This window comes from Quercus lobata, chromosome 9 (assembly GCF_001633185.2).
Source record: "Quercus lobata isolate SW786 chromosome 9, ValleyOak3.0 Primary Assembly, whole genome shotgun sequence".
Taxonomy (NCBI): Eukaryota; Viridiplantae; Streptophyta; class Magnoliopsida; order Fagales; family Fagaceae; genus Quercus; species Quercus lobata.
Genome location: NC_044912.1, coordinates 36,523,457 through 36,545,162, shown reverse-complemented (window position 1 = coordinate 36,545,162; position 21,706 = coordinate 36,523,457). Strand labels below are relative to the sequence as shown.

The 21,706-nt window shown below is 34.9% G+C and overlaps 1 protein-coding gene across 1 annotated transcript; it reads left to right on the top strand.

Annotated features, from left to right (window-relative positions):
• Nucleotides 1–901: 901 nt before the first annotated feature.
• LOC115959373 (DIS3-like exonuclease 2) lies at nucleotides 902–8,560 on the top strand. The gene is made up of 7 exons (XM_031077735.1): nucleotides 902–1,372; nucleotides 2,211–2,677; nucleotides 2,789–2,842; nucleotides 2,951–3,019; nucleotides 3,349–5,577; nucleotides 7,266–7,337; nucleotides 7,459–8,560. The coding sequence occupies exons 1-7, from the start codon at nucleotides 1,249–1,251 to the stop codon at nucleotides 7,870–7,872; spliced, it is 3,429 nt and encodes a 1,142-aa protein (XP_030933595.1). The 5' UTR covers nucleotides 902–1,248; the 3' UTR covers nucleotides 7,873–8,560.
• The last annotated feature ends 13,146 nt before the right edge of the window (nucleotides 8,561–21,706 follow it).

The window sequence follows — 21,706 nt, the reverse complement described above, 5'->3', positions numbered from 1 at the left end:
AAAAAAAATCACACACCACGCAATATAAAGGTCTGTTTGGAAACAACTTATTTAGTTGAAATTGAAAATTTTTTGCTGAAATTGTGCTAAAGTATGTACCTTGAAAAAAATTTGAAAATGTGAAAAAATGCAGCAAAAAGTGAGGTTTTAAAAAGCTGTATATAAAAGTTAGAAGTTAAAAACTGAGTTTATAAGCTCATGACAAACACACTCTAAGGGTTTGTTTGGGATTCACTTATTTTGCTGAGAGTACTATAGATAAAGGTAAAAATTAATTGAAATAGTACAGTGGAACCCATAAATAGTACCAAAAAAGTACAGTGGGGCCCATGAATAATAGTAAAAATAAATTGAATAGTAAAATAAACTAGTTTTTTTAATTTGGAGCTAAATGCACACTAAGAGTTTATTTGAGAACAACTTATTTATTCGAAACTGAAAACTTTTTTTTTAGAATACTAAGAATTTTTAACACATACACGTAGAGAGGGGATTGAAAACTTTTTATTGAAAGTAATATAGATAAAACTAAAAGGTAGGTAAAATAATATAATAGAATACATAAATAGTATAAAAAAGTACAATAAGATTCATAACTAGTAGTAAAAATAAGTTGAATAAATAATAAAGTAAAAAAAGAAAACTGGCCTTTTAAGCTATTGACGGATGCACCTTTTTTTAATACACGTACAAGAAGATGGAAGAAGAATATTTTAAAGAAACTTACCGCGGTGAATATCTAAATGGGCGGCCAGATCCAATCTAAGTGGTCTAAAAAGTCCAGAAGAAAAAGGACAACACGTGTCGAGAGATCCAAGGCCCCCAGCTTCCCCACTCCACTCTCTCTCACTCTCACCCAATCAAAAAATGAAGGAAGGCGAAAAGTTAAAAAATAAAAATAAAAAGAAAGAGACAAAGGAATCAAGAGTCGGCGCCTATGTCCCCGCCGACCATTCACCACGTCCTTTTCCACCACCATTACCATCTTCCACCTACCTTATATATAAAACCCTAACTCTCTCTCTCCCTCTGGTTTTTTTTTTTTTTTTTCGTTCTTTATTTTTCGCTTTTATTATTTCTTCTTTTTTATTTTTACTTTTCTCATTATTATTATCGGTTTCTTCCGGTATATTTTTTTACCCAATCGGAAGATCCCCCCATTTTTATCTCTTCGTCTTTTCTAGGGTTTCCAATTTTCTTTCTTTGTTTCTTTGATTTTTTTTTTTTTAATTTAAAAAATTTGAAATTATGAGGCCTGGCTTAGTTCAACAATCTGTGGTTGAACCAAATTGTGAAGGCGATAAGGAGAAGAAGAAGAAGCGCCGATCTAACCGCCGATCCAAACAATCCACTCCTCCTCCTCCTACTTCAGGTTTCTGTTTTTTCATGGCTTTTTGGTGAATTTTAATTTATCACTGTTACCAAGAACAAAGTGTTGGATTCACTTTCGATAAAGATTTTACTGGGTTTTTGTGATAATTGTGTTAGGTAGACAGAGCAAGATTAGATCAATTTACATTTGGAATAGTGTAAATCTTTATTGTTATGGCTTGAGCAGAAGTAAAAAAAAAAAAAAAGCCATCAAGACATAGGAACCTTTCTTAAAAGAAGAGTCCTATAGCCTGTAAAACCTACGGGAATTCACTTAGGTGCAAGATTTCACCGAGTTTAATGTCAAAGATTTCTAACATGCTTTATTTAATTAAGTTGTATACGTTTTTTTTTTTTTTTTTTTTTTTTGGGTGAAAACTAAAGACACACCCAGTGGGTTCCCTCCATTCCATTGATATGGGAGGAGGAAGTTCCGGTTGAGTTATAGCTGGATTGGCTTGAATATCAGTAGCTCAACTGAAGTTTCTTTATATGTGCTATATATATATATATATATATATATATATATTCAGGCCTAATTGTTAATTATATTTGATCCTAGTTCTATAGCGCAATAGTAGTCAAGACAGTTTATCATAATGTTAGCTGATGTTTATAAAGCTTTAAAATTTGTGCATGTCCGTGTGTCAAATTGTTGTCAGCCTAAGACATAAATACTTCTACCTTATGTCACCTCCCACAGCCTTAGCTGAGGCTCAAAATCTCCAAATCCCCCCCCCCCCCCTTTTTTCTCTTTCGTTTCATCTAAATGATGGCTGTGGCTGTTATCAAACTTTTGACACTGACTATTTTTTTTACCCTTCTTTTTTCTTATTCAGTAAATGGACTACATGGGGAAGCACCAGAGTGTTTGGGAGATGGTAGAACATGTAATCATGTAACTGCATCTCTGAGTAGTTCTTCAACAAAGCAGCATGTATTGGACATGCGTCCTCCAATGGATCATGGATGGGACATGCGTCCTCCAAATGAGCACGCATTGGACTTGTGTCCTCCAATTGAGCATGAATTAACCCGAGCATCAGACGTTGGTTTCTCTTCTATGCCAACAATGCGTATCTGTGAACAAGTGAACCCCATGGAGGAGCAAAACATACCAAATCAGCATGTATCTGATTTTGGTCACAGAGTCATGTCACAATCTTGTCCTGAACCAGTTTTTTACAGAGGATCACCTGGGACATCTAAAAACAACTATATGTTTCCTTCCCCTCATATTGAGGGTTCTCAGAAAAAATATTTTGATCCACACTGGTCCATGGAGGCTGTTAATGAGGCATTAAAGGTCAGTTTGAAAATGGGTCTTGATGTGTAATGTCTGTTGGAACATTTGCGGTTGTGTTTCTTGAGAATGGAAAATTGTTGACTCATTTGTTATCTTCGTCTTATGTCTCAGAAAGGTGATGCTTTTAAAGTTTTGTTTCGTGTCAATGCCCACAATAGACTTGAGGTTTGTTACATTTTTTTAAATATAAATTACAATTTTGATGTTTCTCTATGCTCCTCATTTATAAATTTCTTAGTAAATAATGCAAATACCTTGTTCTTTTGCTGGTAGGCTTATTGCAAAATTGATGGGGTACCAACGGATGTTCTCATTAGTGGAATTGCTGCCCAAAATAGAGCTGTACGTTTGGATTTGGTTTATTTTGCATATCTTTGATTGCCTCAAGAAAAAAAGTAATTGGTGATAACTTAGATCTGCCTTTATATCTGTTATGGTACATTGTTTTATAATGAAAACAAGCATGTATTGACTTTGTGTGCCCCTTTTACGAGGCAACTTTATTGCATGTATCTGCTTTCAGGATTCAGATAATTCATCATTAAGTGTTAACAGTGTGATTTATTCTTCTATATATCAATAGTTTTGCTAGGGGATGAGGCTTAAAATTGCTCTGGGTTCCTTTTTTATTTTTTTATTTTTATTTTATTTTTTAATAAATAATAATGCAGGTGGAAGGAGACATTGTAGTGCTCAAGGTTGATCCTTCGTCATTATGGACCAGGATGAAAGGGTCAACCGGGGTATCTAACAATCCTGCACCAGTGGAAGATTGTAACATTCTCCTGGAAGATGGTGAAATTGCTAGTGATAACTCCAAAGGTAAAAGTAAGGTAGATGCAGATTACGAGTGTGACCATTACAGAAGTTGCCCCTACCCTGAGAAGGGGTCTTGTTATGGGGAAGGTACTTTTGTGGGTGAAACTGTTCATTTAGAACCGAGTGGACCTGCTAGTTGTAATCTTGTTCACCCTGCTGCTTCAGATTCTTTGCATGTAGGTTCTTTTAATGGGCAGAGTGAAGTTGTAAAAGCAGTGGGCAGGATTTGTTCTTCAATTAGCACATTCCCTTCAAAACGACCTACTGGCAGAATTGTTTCCATAATTAAGAGGTCTCCTCGACGAGATGCTATTGTTGGCTATCTTAATGTTAAGAATTGGTTATCTTACCATGAATTCTGCAGAAAAGAGACAAAGAACAGAAGTTCATTGACATTGTCTGACAGTGAGTACATCCACCTGACACCAACTGACCCCAAACTTCCCAAAATGATGGTCTTCGTGAAGGGCTTGCCAGACTGCATCAAGAAAAGATTGGAGAAGGGTGATTCAACAGTTGAAATGGAGCTGGTAGCTGCACGAATTGAAGAATGGGATGAAGAAAGTTCTGTTCCACTAGCCCATGTCTTGCATATTTTTGGACGGGGCAGTGAAGTAGAGGCACAGATCAATGCAATTTTATTTGAAAATGCAATCCGTTCATCTGAATTTTCTCCTGAATTACTATCTAGCATTCCACATATTCCTTGGGAGGTGCCACGTGAGGAAGTTAAAAGTAGAAGAGATCTTCGAAATTTGTGCATATTTACTATTGACCCTTCCACTGCCATTGAACTGGATGATGCTCTCTCTATTGAAAAATTGTCCAATGGCAATTTCAGAGTAGGAGTCCACATTGCGGATGTGTCATATTTTATTTTACCTGACACAGCCATAGACATAGAAGCACAGGTTCGATCAACAAGTGTCTATCTGTCACAATACAAATTACCAATGTTGCCCCCAATGTTTTCAGAGAATCTGTGTTCTCTTAACCCTGGAGTAGATAGACTTGCATTTTCTATTTTTATGGACATCAACTATGCTGGGGATGTTGTTGACCATTGGATTGGCCGCTCTGTAATACAATCTTGTTGCAAGCTTTCATACAAACAGGCTCAGGACATTATTGATGAAATAAGTAATGTGGATAGTTCTAATATCACTGAAAATGGGAATCCCCAGTTGTATGGCCATTTCAAGTGGCCTGATGTTGTTAGATCTGTTAAAAGCCTCCATGAAATCTCCAAAATTTTGAAGGAGAAGAGATTTAGTGATGGGGCTTTACGTCTGGAGAGCTCCAAAGTTGTTTATCTATTTGATGATCATGGTATTCCATATGATAGCATGCTTTGTGGACAGAAGGAGTCAAACTTTTTGGTTGAGGAGTTTATGCTTTTGGCAAATAGGACAGCTGCGGAAATCATATCTAGAGCTTTTCCTGATAGTGCATTACTGCGGAGGCATCCTGAACCAAATATGCGAAAGCTCAGAGAGTTTGAAGCATTTTGTTGCAAACATGGTTTGGAATTGGACACTTCTTCTTCTGGTCGGTTTAATCAATCGCTGGAGCAAATCAGGGAAAAGCTCAAGGATGATACTGTGCTGTTTGACATTCTGATCTCATATGCTTCGAGACCAATGCAAGTGGCTACTTACTTTTGTAGTGGAGATCAGAAAAACGGTGAAAATGATTGGGGTCATTATGCACTGGCTGTTCCTCACTACACTCATTTTACTTCACCACTGCGTCGGTATCCTGATATTATAGTGCACCGGACACTGGCTGCAGCCATAGAGGCTGAGGAGTTGTACTTGAAGTATCGAGGATCTTTGCCAAAAGTTAGCAGGGGAGAGAAAGTAGCAAGAAGATGTTTCACTTGTATTCATTTTGATAGAGATGCTGCGGAATCCCTGGAAGGTAAGAAAGCACTGTCAGCTGCAGCAGTAAAGCATGGAGTTCCCTGCTCTGAATCACTTGCAGATGTTGCTGCTTATTGCAATGAAAGAAAGCAGGCTAGCGGGCATGTGAAGGATGCCTGTGACAAGCTCTACATGTGGGTTCTGCTAAAGAAAAAAAAGGTATTTTTTATTCTTCCTTCAGCGCAATTTTAATTTGCAGTCCTCTTTCGTTAACCTTTAAAAACAAATTATTACCACTGGTGGATTGTGATTGTGGAAAGATATTAGTGCATCACTAAGGTGCTACATTGTCCTACATTAAATGCCGCATTCACTTTGGGATTTGTTATCTATGTCTGCTTTTGTCATACCTCCTGCCACCATACTCTGTATATTACATATTTCATATCATATACTTGCATCATGATTTTGGTTATCTTTAACTTGAATTCCAGTGTGTGTGTATATATATATATATAGTTCCTTAGTATTTGGCAGGAATGCTACAACCAAGTACCCTCACTATGTGAAATGTGTTCACCCTCATTCTCTTCATGAGTAGCTTTCTATCAGACTTGATAGTTTAATAATTCAAAGCATTGTACTGTAACTACTGTTCCAATCTTGAAGTGTGCATTCTTAATTAGAAGCTTAATGTAAAATCTAAGAAGCACAGACACTGACATGGCATGAGACAAGGCAACATTGCAATTCTTAAAAAACTAGGACATGACATTGTAGGGACATGGTAACTAATTAATTATTTTTAGGTATTTTAGGGTGTAATTTATTAGTAGCAATCACATTTTTATTAATTTTATCTACAAATAATTCAACTTCAAACATAAATAAAAAATGCAACTAAATGATAATTTTTGACAATAAAATATTGTATTTTTAACAGTAAATTGACCATAATGTACTAATAAATAATAATTTTAACAGAAGATTTATATTTTATAACAATTAATAATAAAAAATGAATAAAATCCAAAAACTTAACCAGACTATAATTTATTGGTAACTAACAATCTTAAGGATTTAACCAAAAAAGAAATTACAATTTAAAACCCCTTGTCTTGATAGATACGAGAGAATAGAACTCTCTAGAAACAAAAACAAAAATAAAATAATATATATATATATATATATATATATTTTTTTTTTTTAAAGTCAAAAACATTAGAGTAGAGAACAAGGCCAGGTGGGCAAGACCGCAAGAGAGATGTAAAGTTGGTGGTGAGGAGTGATCTGCAACAACTTTGAGAAATCTGATGGAGGTGCAATGGCCCTTTTGGGTCACCGATCTGACACTGAGGATGGCCAACAAGGTGTGATGCTGCTGTTTGGATGATCTGGCAGTGAGAAAGCCAAGGATGGCTGGTAGCGCAACACAGAGAGAGTGTGTGAGAGAACTGGGGAGCTGTTTGAGAGTGTGAAAGAGAGGGAAGTTTGTTTTGAAAAGTTTTGTTCTACAGATCGATGATTGTTTTCATGGTAGACTGGTAGGGAAGAAAATCATTGATTTTTTAGTTATTTATTTTTTTAATTGTCAGCTGTGTTGAGAGTGGGCTGCAACCATGTCAAGCCCGTGTCCCAATTAAAAAATAATTTTTTTGGTCGGACACTCCACAGGCGGGCATGTAAGCAGCCATGTCTGACACACATACACACAACCATTTTCGTCACGTCCATGCGTCCTAGTATAAAATAACCAGTAAAATTTTATCAGTCTGATTGAGCCAAATACTTTGAATTCGAGTTGGTATTATGGTTGTTTAGGCATTGCTCTCTTTGTTATGTTCATCCTGAGTGTTTCAGTGTTTGGATTGTGCTTCATGTTTGGCCTATCTATTGTCCTACTGCAGATTTTATTTTCAGAAGCAAGAGTATTGGGTCTTGGGCCAAGATTCATGTCCATTTATATTCAAAAGCTAGCTGTAAGTTGTTTCTGACTTCTATCTTCCTTAATTAAAAACCCTCTCTCTCACTCTCCCCCTTTTTTTTTCCCATTTGTTTTTCTCTGTGCTGCCCTTAATTTTTATCCTGTCATTCTATCAGATTGAGCGCCGGATATATTATGATGAAGTAGAAGGCTTGACTGTAGAATGGCTGGAGACTACTTCCACATTGGTGCTTAGTTTAGCTAACAAACGCTCTTCTAGGAGAGGTGGCCCTGGTAAATGGAGGGCACTTGAAGACATTGCATTTGTTGTAAGTCCATGTGATGTGAAAATTGAACGGGGGGTGATTGGAGGGAGTTCTAGTGAACAGGTAGGTGATACTGGTGTTGCTGCTCAGGCTTCAGAGCCCATTTGCAAATCTGTCATTTCAAATACTGAAGTTGATCCTGGAGTTTTCCCCCTCACAGTGCATCTCCTTTCAACCATTCCTGTAGTACTTCATGCAGTAGGTGGGGATGATGGTCCCCTTGATATTGGGGCAAGGCTTTACCTGAGCTCATATCTAAGGTAACTTGGGTGTTTGGTAGTGTCAAACTACTGCAACTGAAGGAGACTCTGTGGAGATGAAGATAACAGAGCTTTGTATGGAATGGGCAAGCTCTGTTGTAGATATGAATTAGTGTATAGTTCACAAGAGTTTTAGAAGAGAGAAAAATTTGTGGTTCAAGTCTGGTGATGCTCTATGAATCTATGATGCTAAAATGGTGGCGTAGCTGTAGATAATGGTGGCGGTTTTCGTTGTGGCTTTAACTTAAGTGGTTTTTCTGTTTTTTTAACAGATGCAGCTTGCTGGAATAGGCCCTTGTTTTTGTAGGCCAGTTCCATCCAATATTTTACTTATTGAAAATCTACCTTCAACTTGGGATTTGAGCTTCGAAGCCAAATTCATGCTGTATTTTTCCCCTTCTGACTGCAGCCCAATATATTTTTTGATTTTGGGTGGTCGGATCTAGTAACTTCAATTTGGTATGTTATTGCCTTTATTGTATTTTGAACTGTTAAAACTGGGTGACTGGCAGTAGCTCCCAGTCAGAATAATGTGTTGTCATCTTTCCCTAGGTGAAAACTTGAACTGGAACTGTAATCATCTTTTGAAGTGCTGCTTGGCTTGTATTTCAGCTCAAGCGTGCAGCAGCACATAGATCTCTTATTAATGGATATTTTTTGTTGGGTATTAATTTAACAGTTTCTTTGAAATAGTAAGGGTGACAAATGGGCAAGTTGGGTCATAAATGGGTTGAGTGTATAATTATCCATTTATTCATTTATGACTCGTTTATATATAAATTAATTATCTATTACTAACCCAATTCATTTAATTAGTAGTAATCCACCCACTTAACCCAATATGACCCAAATATCTCTTAAACTACTTGAATACCCTCTTGACCTCCAAAATTACCAAAATACTCTTAAATACCCAAAATGACACAAATATCCCTACACTTCCAAAATTACCAATATACCTTTGGACATCCAAAATTATCCCCAAAGTCTCTAAAATGAGCAAAATATTGTCAAAATCTTTAAAATGAGCAAAATACCTATGAAATATCTAAAATAATCAAAATACCCTTGATATCTCTAAAATTACCAAATATGCTCAAAAACCACTAAAATGATCAAAATACTCCCAAAATCTCTAAAATGAGCAAAATACTCATGAAACTTCTAAAATGATTAAAATGCTCCCGATATCTCTAAAATTACCAAATATAGTTAAAAACCACTAAAATGACCAAAATATCTCCAAAATCTTTAAAATGAGCAAAATGCCCTCTAAAATCTCTAAAATGTCCAAAATATCCCCAAAACTTAAAAAATTACCAAAATACCTCAAAAACCTAAAAATGATCAAAATACCCCTTAAACCTAAAAAAAGATCGAAATATCCCCTAAACCTAAAAAATGACCGAAATACCTTTGAAACCTTAATATTACGAAAAATACCCGTAAAATCTAAAAGATGACCAAAATACCTCCGATACCTAAAAAATGACTAAAATACCCCCGAAACTTGAGAAAATTACCAAATTACCTGTAACCTAAAAAATGACCGAAAAACCCCTGAAATCTATAAAATGACCAAAATACCCCCTAAACTTAAAAATGACCAAAATGCCCTAAAAACTAAAAAATGACTAAAATGCCCCCTAAAATCTGAAAATGACCAAAATACCCTAAAAATAATTGAAATATCCCTAAAACTTAAAAATTAGCAAAATACACCCTAAAACTAAAAAATTACCAAAATCCCCCCTAAACCTAAAAAATGACCGAAATACCTTCGAAACCTAAAAAATGACTGAAATACTTTTAAAACCTAAAAAATTTCCAAAATACCCTGAAACCTAAAAAATGATCGAAATACCCCAAAACCTAAAAAATGACCAAAATAACCCTAAAACCTAAAAAATCGATCGATAAAAACCCCTGAAACCTAAATTATGACCAAAATACCCCTAAACATGTAAGATGACCAAAATACACCTGAAACATCTAAAACTACCAAAATAGAGGTTTGGGGTATTTTGGATGTTTTGAGAATATGTTCGACAAATTAAAGGTTCTAAGAGTATTTCAATCATTTTATAGGTTTCGAGGGAATTTCAGTAATTTTTTAGGTTACAAGGGAATTTCAATAATTTTTTAGGTTTTGGGGTTATTTTGATCATTTTTTCGATTTTAAGGGTATTTCAATAATTTTTTAGGTTATGAGGGTATTTCTGTCATCTTTTAGGGTTTTAGGGGTATTTCAATAATTTTTAGATTTTTTTTGGTTATTTCGGTAAATTTCTAGGTTTCAGAAGTATTTTGGTAATTTTTAGGTTTTGGGGTATTTCAGTAATTTTTTAGGGTTCAAGGGTATTTTGGTCATTTTCTTGGATTTTGGATTTTGGGGGTATTTTGGTAATTTTCAAGTTTTGGGGGTATTTTGGTAATTTCTAGGTTTTGGGGGGGGGGATTTTGGTCATTTTTTGGGTTTCAGGAGTATTTTGGTCAATTTTTAGGTTTTGGGGGGGTACTTTTGTAATTTTTAGGTTTCGAGGGGGTATTTTGGTCACTTTCTAGGTTTTAGGGGTATTTTTGTCATTTTTTGGGGTTTGGGGTATCTTGGTAATTTTAGGTTTCAGGATATTTTGGTCATTTTTTAGGTTTCGAGGGTATTTTGGTCATTTTTTTTGGGTTTTTAGAGTATTTTGGTAATTTTTAGGTTTTGAGGGTATTTTGGTCATTTTTTAGGTTCCAGGAGTATTTTGATCATTTTCAAGAAATTTAGATTTTATGTTGTTTATTTTAAATTTTAGATGGGTTTTAGTGGGTATTGGTGGGCTTATCCATTAAGATCTATATAATTAAATAACCTAATGGGTCTGTACCAATTTAGCCCAAATATTCAAATGCATTGGGTTAAGACTTATCCAAATTAGATGAGTAATGATGGGTGGGTTCATGGATATGGATAAAAATTACCACATCTACTAAATAGTGATTCACTATTACCTTGTATGACATTGTACCAAAGATAAAAAGCAATTCTAATTAGTTTTTTATGCCAAGTTTTTGAAGAAGATACTTGTAGGTTGTAGTTTCCACCTCAAGCTTCTTGTTTATGAGGTCCTACAAAGCTTGGGGTATTATTTGGACGCCCCCCCCCCCTCCCCCTTTTCTCAAAAGAGATAGATGAACGAAAACTCAAATATTTTACTCTCCTTAAATTTGTAAGTTGTGTAATATGAAATTTATAGAAGGCATAAATTAATCAATATCAAATGGATATGTGGAGAACCCCCCACCCCTACTCTCCAAAACTCCTAGCCTCCAAAAGAGGTGGAAAAAAGAGAGAATATTATTTCAAAATATCTAAAGGTTTTTGCTGAGTTGGGGGCACTAGTTAAGTATGAATAATCTTGTTTTTTGGTTTCGTGCTTGTATATTAATGTGGTAATAAATATGAGAATAAATTAGAACGTGTAAATACACTGGTTTACACCCTCTAATAATAATGTGACATGTCATATTTTTACTATATAAAATATAGAGCACGACGCATACAAATACACAATTACACCCTCAAAAATACATAATATAATAAAAATTAAAACCCACATGACCAGAAAATCAAAACTCAAACTCATTGTGTGGACAACCAGCCCAACAATGAGCCGTTGGTGATGATGACGGTGACGCTGCCAAGCTTTGCTTACTTTGGAGAGTCATAAGAACCTAGGTACTGGCATTGGGGGGGGGGGGGGGGTGTAAACACCCTTCAGTTGCTATTTTACAACTCAAGACATTAAAAACCCACTCCATCCGGATTTTATACTTTAAAAAAATTGCAACCTATGAATAATAAGGTTGCAACAATGAGTGTTCTAAATTGCGTCCCCAAAGTAATCAGGTGATGGAAAGAGACGGAAGCACAGTAATATTGTAAATAAAATAATGTATGTAACTTGAAAAGTAAATAGCTTGAAAGTAAGAACAATAAATAGCTTGAATGTAAGAACAATAATAAGGCGGTAGAACCAGCCAAGCAGTATGTCAAAATAATTCAAAGTAAATGAAAGCAATTTAGAACCGTCCGGTATGGCAGTAATCCATCCAAGGTGGCGGTAGCAACAAGTAAAATAATGAACATAAAACTTAAAATACTTGTTATTGAAAGTAGGATAAACACTTACAGTAGTAGTAGTGAATATAAGATTTCAACAGTTACAGGTTAACAGTTACAAAGTTTGAACTAGTCCTAGTTACAAGGTTTGTAGGATTACAAGGCTTGTAGTGAACAAAGGTGAACAAGGTAGTAGTAGTAGAAGCAAGGTGGGTTCTCTCTCTAAGAAGGCTAGTTTTAAGGGAAGAGAAATCAGAACTAAAACTTGACTTGAAAAGCCCTTAAACATAAGGGACAACCCCCCTTAAATAGGCATTTAGAGTGAACAGTGTCATGAACAGTAACGGATGAACAGTGACAGTGAATAGTGACAGTGAATAGTGACAGGTGAATAGTGACTGAATAGTAAAATAGAATTTCTCCTCTTTTTTGACTCAAGATTGTAGGGAACCCAAAAGATTATGGGAATCCTCCGTAGAGATCAGCAATAGGCATATAAGTATAGGGACAAGTCCTCATTATTGGTGTCCTTTAGTGACAAAAGAAACCAATAAGAAAAAAAAACCAACAAAAGGAACCAACAAGCATGCACTTCCATTGTCTTCACGTGAACAATAATCGTTGGGATCCTTTAGAAGCATCATATTGGTGGGAAACAAGCTTCTAGTAGTAGTAAATATTGAAGCATTGGCCATTGTGCAGGCCAGACAAATAAGAGAATCAAAATCTCCCGCAAAATCCGGAGAATCATGAAACAGTTCCAGATTTTCAGCAACATATTCGCTCAAGGACAGAGAAATATTTTGGCTTTTGTGCAAGCCAAACAAATAAAGTAGCATCTTGCAACAGTAGTGACCTCATCAATCAGTAGAGGGAAACATAGGGAAACATACTCATCAATCAGTAGAGGGAGCATCGGATGGATAACCATTAAAAGGATCAAAAGGACCTTGCGGAGAATCACATTCATGCTCATGGTAAATAGAATACTTATTACAAAATCCGCAATATAAAATTGGCTCAAACTTTGGAGTTTTCCCTGGAATGAGAAGACTTTTTAGGTTAGGATGATCTTCTGTTTGTAGGTGAACAAGGGCATCAGCGTAGGGTTTGGGACCAAAAACAACAATTCTATCTGTGCTTCCTATGAAATGATAGTTTTTCCATAGATTATGAGCAACTTCACGAATTTGATTATTAAAATAATTTCTCCAACAATTTGCAAGACCAATAGGATCTTTAAAGGATAATTGAGAATTTCCTTCAAACCATGGCCATTGGTGAGTGTAACCATTAATGAGAATGAGATGCTTTGAGGGTTTAACATTCATCCAGTTATTCCTTTCCCATTTTAGCAGAGTGCTCCAGCATCTAATAGTAACAAAAGATCTAGTGGAAGAGTTTTCAAACCCTTTAATAGCATTCTGAATGATCTATGGAAGTTGACTAGCTTGCTTATGGCTTGTTAACTTTACGAACCTAATAAAGCCAGATTCGAACATTTGGGAAAGCCAGCTAGGATTAGGATCTTCATCATCACCATCATCTGAATCTTCATCAGTGAAATATGAGCCATCATCAAAATCAATAAGGAGACCAGGAAATGGATGTTTCTTTTCATATACTCTGAGACTACTCCCAAAGTGATCTTCCATGCAAGCTGAATAAAGACATTATCACCTTCGTCTAATTCATTAGGGTTAGGAATAGTGGTAGTAACAAGTTTCCTAAAATACTTGGATCATAGGTCAAAAGACCTAAACATAGCCTTGCTATCCAGAATACGAGATTGTAAATCTGAAGGCAAGTTGGCAACAGCACTTCTTAACATGGATTGGGTCTTAAGACTCAATCTAGTATAATCAGTGCCCATAATAGTCTCTTTATCCATTGAATGGATTTCCTCTTTGCCAAAGAGTTGACTAGTGTAGGCTTTAAGACAGCTCACAAGAGCCTAATTTGTTGAAACAAGGTTATTTTCCGAAACAAAGTCAATATTTGAAGCAAGGTCATTTTCTGGAATAAGGTTACCATAATGGCTCATATAAACCTCATTTTGAGCAGCAAGGTTAACAAGGTGGATTTCAAGGTCTCTGAGGGTTTTTTGGAAAACATTACAGTGGTTTTTGGTAAAAGCAAACTGAAGGTTGTCAAGAATGAATTTAATAGAATCTGGTAATTCTGAATAGGTTCCATTGTGGAATTGTAAATTTTTTGACAAAACTTCCTGTAAAGCAATTAATATATCACCATTAGAGTATGTCACCTCTGCCGGGACATCTCCTTGAAGGGATGTTGATCCACTGGGTTTTACCCCAGAAGATGCGCCTTCATGCATTTTAAAAGGTCGTCCCGCTGGGAACCCTTTGTTTTGAGAATAGTCCTGTGCAGGAGCTTTTCCCTTGTTTTTCTTTTCCATAATAATCCATTTACTAGTGGTATAAATGTGAATATTATTATTATCCCACTTATTAGTGGTATTTATCCACGCATCATTGTCCGATTCCTACAAAGAATCATTGATAATGTTAGGATAATGGATAGTTTTTAACATTTTGGTATTATGAAAATTACCTTTAAAATCATCAGTAAAATATTGGTAAGAATTCATCACTGGTTCTTGAACAAGTTCATTCATGGGAGAATCTGTCTTATAAGACAGATTATCAATATCAATTTCAAATTTTGAAGCAAATTAGAATTTTACTTTTTGTCCAAATGGATCAGTAGTAATTCCATCATGTTCAACAAGAAAGGGATACAAAGCATTAATAAATGGCAAAGCAAGAATCACTTTATCAGTCATATTTTTGACAAGAACAGAAGGAATCTTGAAACAAACATTATCATGGAACACATGAGCATTATTCAATTCATACTTAATTTTCATTTGAGAACCATTAGCAGAAACCAATCTTTCAGTAGATTTCTCGAAATATTTTGAAGGAGTTAATCCTTGTTGGATACAGTTCATATCTGCACCAGAATCAATCATAGCAATAACAGTGAAATGATAATCAGGAGAAACAACAATTTTAACTTTTGTAAACCATTTTGGAGGAAGTAATTTATTAACAAAAGCAAGTTGAGGATCAGTGAAAGTATCAGGAATACCTTTATCAGAAAGAAGAGCCTGTTGACTGGATTCATCTCCATCATTGTGCTCATTTTGTTTATCTTGTTCCTTATTAGATTTATTGAGATCTTTATCAATTTTTAACATTATCAAATCTTGTTTGAGAATATTGTTATCACTTTTCATGCTTTTAAATTCATGTTTTAATTCATTTATCTCTTGTTTAACAATATGAATTTCATGTTGGAGATCATTAACAGTTAGTTCTTTAGATTTCTTTTTATTAAATCTCTCCAAAGTTTCTTCAAAGCATATAGTAGATTTTGGTTTTTTACCCGTTTCATCTCTTATCAAATTTTTCTTAAACCTATCCAAATATTCTTTCTGGAGTTCAGGGTTTTGAATTTGATTTATTAGTTAAATTATTAATTTTTCATCTTCTTCACTCTTGGTGAGAGCATTAATAGTTTTTATAATATTGCAACAAGAATCTCTACAACCAATTTTAATATTAGGAGAATCAAAAGAATCATCAGCAGATTGATAGCAGGAATCAGATGAAGAAGAAAAATCATCTTCCAAAGAATCAGACGATTTGTTTGATTCAAGGATTCTGAATAATTCTTCTTACTCTTTATCATCAATATGTAGTCTGTTAAATTTGTCTTTTAACTTACCAGGTTTTTCCTTACAGTCTTTGCTAAAGTGTCCAGGTTTACCACAGTTAAAACATTTACCTTTACTTGATCTCTGTTTAACATGTTTTTTAGAAACATTTTTCTTCTTAGCATAGAAATCATTAGGTTTAACAAAGTTATTTCTGTATTTTTTATATTTTTTTTATGGCTTTTATCATGTTTTTTACCTTTTTGCCTAGAAGGAGCAATAGGAGGCAAACCATATTGTTCACAGAAATTTCCCATTTCATATTTAGCTTTTCTTTTATTTTTTAATTGGTATTTTAGCAATTTTTCATCATTACACATATTGATACCAAGTTTTTTAATAGTACTGAAAATATCACCATAAGTTAATTTATCATAATCAATAGAATCATTTTTACCCATTAATTCTTGTTTTACCTTATGAGCAAAGATAGGAGGCAGACCGTCAATAAACTTTTCTTTCCAATAAGGCTTATGACAATCTTTCCGGAGCATCACTTTGGAAGTAAAAACATCTTGATACCATCTGTAATCAGACATAGTTGGACAACTCAAATTATTCAAATAATCAGAAAAACGAGATGAAATATTGGATGGAGTACCAACAAAATGTTTGAGAATAGTATAGATCAAGGTATTAACACCATCAGGAATACCACGACCAATACTTTCATCAAAAATAGGCAAACCTTCATCATTCTTTTTAACAGCATGTTTAATAGACTCTTTGGATTCTTCAGTGATGTATGAATCCCACCATCTACGAAGAGTACCAGAAAAACCAGTAACAAGTAAATTAACAATTTCAGGTTGATCAAGATCATGGTTATTTTGATAAGCAATACCAACCATAGACATGTGACTCATTTTATTAATAATTTCCTATTCAGACAAACCATCAATATTCCATTCATAAAGCTTATCAGCAGAAACAGAAAACTGTGTTTGAAAAGATCTCTCTTCAAACTGCATATCAGGAGGAGTAGGTTTCGAATACCAGTTTTTAGTAAAAGACATGGGTTTGGAGTTCCCAACAAATCTTTTAATTTCTGGGAAATCATCATCAAAGATTCTTTTTGCAGAAACAGAAGAAACAGTATCAGAATCTGTATTTTCTTTAGAAACAATTTCTTTTTTGGAAATAGTTCGAGCAGTTGGAGTACTTGTAGAAATACCCTCAGTTTTAACCTTTAAGTCAGAAAGCATTTTTTCAACAATTTCAAGAGTCTTGGACTGAGAAGTTTTAAACATTACTTTTTCTCTTTGACTAGGTTAATCAATCAAAGGTTTCTCAGTTTTAACAAGAATAGATTTTTCAGAAACAGAAACAGATTTTTCAACAATTTTTTCTTCAATACGGTCAAGCTGTTGACCAATAACATGCAAAGATTGATTAGTAAAATTGTTTTGTTCAATAAGGCTAACAATAGGAGTTTGATCATCAGCAATTTTGAAAGGAAAGGCCTTCACTTCCTCTTTTGTCACTTCATCTTTCTTAGTAGTTATCAAAATTGAGTCAAGAGGAGAATGACTAGACCTAATAATGGTTTTATCTATCTTAACAAAATTTGATTTCTTTATCACATTTAAATGTTGTTTTGAAACCTCATCTTCTGAAACATAATGGTTTTCAAGAAAATCAAAAAACAAAATATGTTTTTTCAATTGATTCATTTTTTCCAACCAGTTTCTTTTAACACGGTCTTTTTCAGATTGAGCAAAATTATTTTGGAAACATTTTCTTTTGGTCATGTTTTTTGCAAGCATAAACTCATTGTACAAAGAATCCCAATCAATTTCAAAATCATCATTTAAAACAGTCAAAAACTCTTAATTGATTTTGGTAAACAGGAGGATTTTCAATAGGGGGAGAATCAAAATCAGATGGAGTAACAGTAACAGAGTCTGCCTCATCTTCATTAGCAGTTTTACTAAATGGAGAGGAAGTTTCAGGTTTAGTAGAATAGTAAACAGAGCTAACTTGAGATTTATCACTTGAAATACCTTTTAGCTTTAAATCAGAGGATGTTTCCAAATTCTTTTTCAAAAATTCATTGATCTCTCGATCTCTTTTTGAAATACTTTCAGAACCAGCAAAGGAATGTCTTCCTTCGTTGATCCTCAAAGGTGGATTGTTTTGAAAACTTATTTTAACAGTACCATCAAGATATTGTTGAATATGGGTGAGATCAAGTTCATCAAAAATGGGTTTAGCAGGAGGGGTTTCTTGTTCTAATAACCAATCATTGGGAAGTTTAACATCTTGCCATTGAATCATTTTTGGAACTTGAATTTTAGCATCAGGAGTTGAACATTGAATTAACATGGTTTTACCCGAAGGTTCTCTAGGAATCATAGCACAAGGATTCATTTGAGTACCCATTAGTTTATAATAAATGCGATGGATCAAAGCAAAAGGCTTACTACCCTCTTCCATGTGATAACCAGATGAGGCAATATTCAATGTCAAAGCTTTAACAATATTAGGATCATCCAAAGCAAGAGTAAGATCAGGATAACAGTTAAAATAAATAGGACCATCATACATAGAAGCAGTAATCATACCAAGGATGCTATCTTTAAAGATCTTAAATCTAGCATCTCTTAAACACATGAGAACAGAAGCATTAATACCCTTTCGGGTAAGCGGTTTAATAGCAACTTGAACCATACCAATATACAAATAACTGAATTTTTTAGCAGCAAGGAAGTCATTAATATTCTTTTTAGTGAACAAACAGCATTTTTCATGAAATCTCGAAATAGAGAAAATTTGTTCAACAGTTCTAGCTTTGTAAGCAAAATAAAAAGTGCTTTCAACAAAACTAGTTTTATAAACAGTTTTAGTATCGACTTTAGGAATAGTCCATTTACGAAAATCAGGGATCAACTCATTATCATCAATAGTGTGATCTTCTTCATTTACAATATCAGGAGGACAACTAGTCCTGGAGCTGATAGAGGAGTTGGATCTCCACAACTTATCCATATTATCCTAGGTTCAACACTCAGTTATCATGTTTTTGTCACAACCGTTGCATTTCGTAACACATACCCTAACCAACCTTATACCTCTCATGCCCTACACAGCCTCTCTTGGCTCAAACGGGCCTTACATTTAGGTTCAAGGACTTCACTTTACGACTAGGGCAGCGCCAACGACGGTAAGAAGGGAACACAACAACGGAATATCAAGCGTTCGGGTAGACACGGACAAGAAACAAAGAACACAACAACACTACCACCGGCCAAAAAAGAGTGGCTCTGATACCATAAAGGGGGAAGGGGACGCACAGGTGATGGAAAGAGACGGAAGCACAGTAATATTGTAAAGAAAATAATATACGTAACTTGAAAAGTAAATAGCTTGAAAGTAAGAACAATAAATAGCTTGAATGTAAGAACAATAATAAGGCGGTAGAACTAGCCAAGCAGTATATCAAAATAATTCAAAGTAAATGAAAGCAATTTAGAACCGTCCGGTATGGCGGTAATCCGTCCAAGGTGGCGGTAGCAACAAGTAAAATAATGAACATAAAACTTAAAATACTTGTTATTGAAAGTAGGATAAACACTTACAGTAGTAGTAGTGAATACAAGATTTCAATAGTTACAAAGCTTGAACTAGTCCTAGTTACAAGGTTTGTAGGATTACAAGGCTTGTAGTGAACAAAGGTGAACAAGGTAGTAGTAGTAGAAGCAAGGTGGGTTCTCTCTCTAAGAAGGCTAGTTCTAAGGGAAGAGAAATCAGAACTAAAACTTGACTTGAAAAGCTCCTTAAACATAAGGGACAACCCCCCTTAAATAGGCAAAATTCGGAGTGAACAGTGTTATGAACAGTAACAGTGAATAGTGACAGATGAATAGTGATAGGTGAATAGTGACTGAATAGTAAAATAGAATTTTTCTTCTCTTTTTGACCTAAGATTGTGGGGAATCTTCAAGATTGCAAGAATCCACCTAGAGATCAGCAATAGACTTATAAGTTTAGGGACAAGTCCTCATTATTGGTGTCCTTTAGTGACAAAAGAGACCAATAAGAAAGAAACCAATAAAAGGAACTAACAAGCATGCTCTTACATTGTCTTCACATGAGCACTAGTCTTTAGGAACCTTTAAAAGCATCATATTGGTGGGAAAAAAGCTTCTAACAGTAGAAAATATTGGAGCATTGGCCATTGTGCAGGCCAGACAAACACAAGAATCAAAATCTTCCGCAAAATCCAGAGTATCTTGAAATAGTTCCAGATTTTCATATCCGTCATGGACAATGAAATATTTTGGCTTTTGTGCAAGCCAAACAAATAAAGTAGTATCAGTCTTGTAACAGTAGTGACCTCATCAATCAGTAGAGGGAGCATCGAATGGATAACCATCAAAAGGATTAAAAGGACCTTGTGGAGAATCACATTCATGCTCATGGTAAATAGCATACTTATTACAGAATCCTCAATATAAAATTGGCTCAAACTTTGGAGTTTTCCCTGGAATGAGAAGACTTTTTAGATTAGGATGATCTTCTGTTTGTAGGTGAACAAGGGCATCAGCATAGGGTTTGGGACCAAAAACAGCAATTCTATCTATGCTTCCTATGAAATGATAGTTTTTCCATAGATTATGAGCAACTTCACGAATTTGATTATTAAAATAATATCTCCAACAATTTGCAAGATCAAAAGGGTCTTTAAAGGATAATTGAGAATTTCCCTCAAACCATGGCCCTTGGTGAGTGTAGCCATTAATGAGAATGAGATGCTTTGAGGGTTAAATATTCATCCAGTTATTTCTTTCCCATTTTGGCAGAGTGCTCCAGCATCTAATAGTAACAAAAGCTCTAGTGGAAGAGCTTTCAAACCCCTTAATAGCATTTTGAATGATCTGTGGAAGTTGACTGGCCTGTTTATGGCTTGTTAACTTTACGAACCTAATAAAGCCATATTCGAACATTTGGGAAAGCCAGCTAGGATCAGGATCATCATCATCACCATCATCTGAATCTTCATCAGTGAAATATGAACCATCATCAAAATCAATAAGGAGACCAAGAAATGGATGTTTCTTTTCATATACTCTGAGACTACTCCCAAAGTGATCTTCCCATTCAAGCTGAATAAAGACATTATCACCTTCGTCTAATTCATTAGGGTTAGGAATAGTGGCAGTAACAAGTTTCCTGAAATACTTGGACCATAGGTCAAAAGACCTAAACATAGCCTTGTTATCCAGAATACGAGATTGTAAATCTGAAGGCAAGTTGGCAACAGCACTTCTTAACATGGATTGGGTCTTAAGACTCAATCTAGCATAATCAGTGCCCATAATAGTCACTTTATCCATCGAATGGATTTCCTCTTTGCCAAAGAGTTGACTAGTGTAGTCTTTAAGACGGCTCACAAGAGCCTCATTTTTTGAAACAAGGTTATTTTCTGGAACAAAGTCAATATTTGAAGCAAGGTCATTGTTTGGAATAAGGTTACCATAATGGCTCATATAAACCTCATTTTGAGCAGCAAGGTTAACAAGGTGGATTTCAAGGGCTCTGAGGGTTTTTTGGAAAACATTACGGTGGTTTTTGGTAAAAGCAAACTGAAGGTTGTCAAGAATGAATTTAATAGAATCTGGTAATTCTGAGTAGGTTCCATTATGGAATTGTAAATTTTTTGACAAAACTTCTTGTAAAGCAATTAATATATCACCATTAGAGTATGTCACGTCTACCGGGACATCTCCTTGAAGGGATGTTGATCCACTAGGTTTTACTCCAGAAGATGCGCCTTCATGCCTTTTAAAAGGTTGTCCCGCTGAGAACCCTTTGTTTTGAGAATAATCCTGTGCAGGAGCTTTTCCCTTGTTTTTCTTTTCCATAATAATCCACTTACTAGTGGTATAAATGTGAATATTATTATTATCCCACTTATTAGTGGTATTTATCCATGCATCATTGTCCGATTCCTGCAAAGAACCATTGATAATGTTAGGATAATGGATA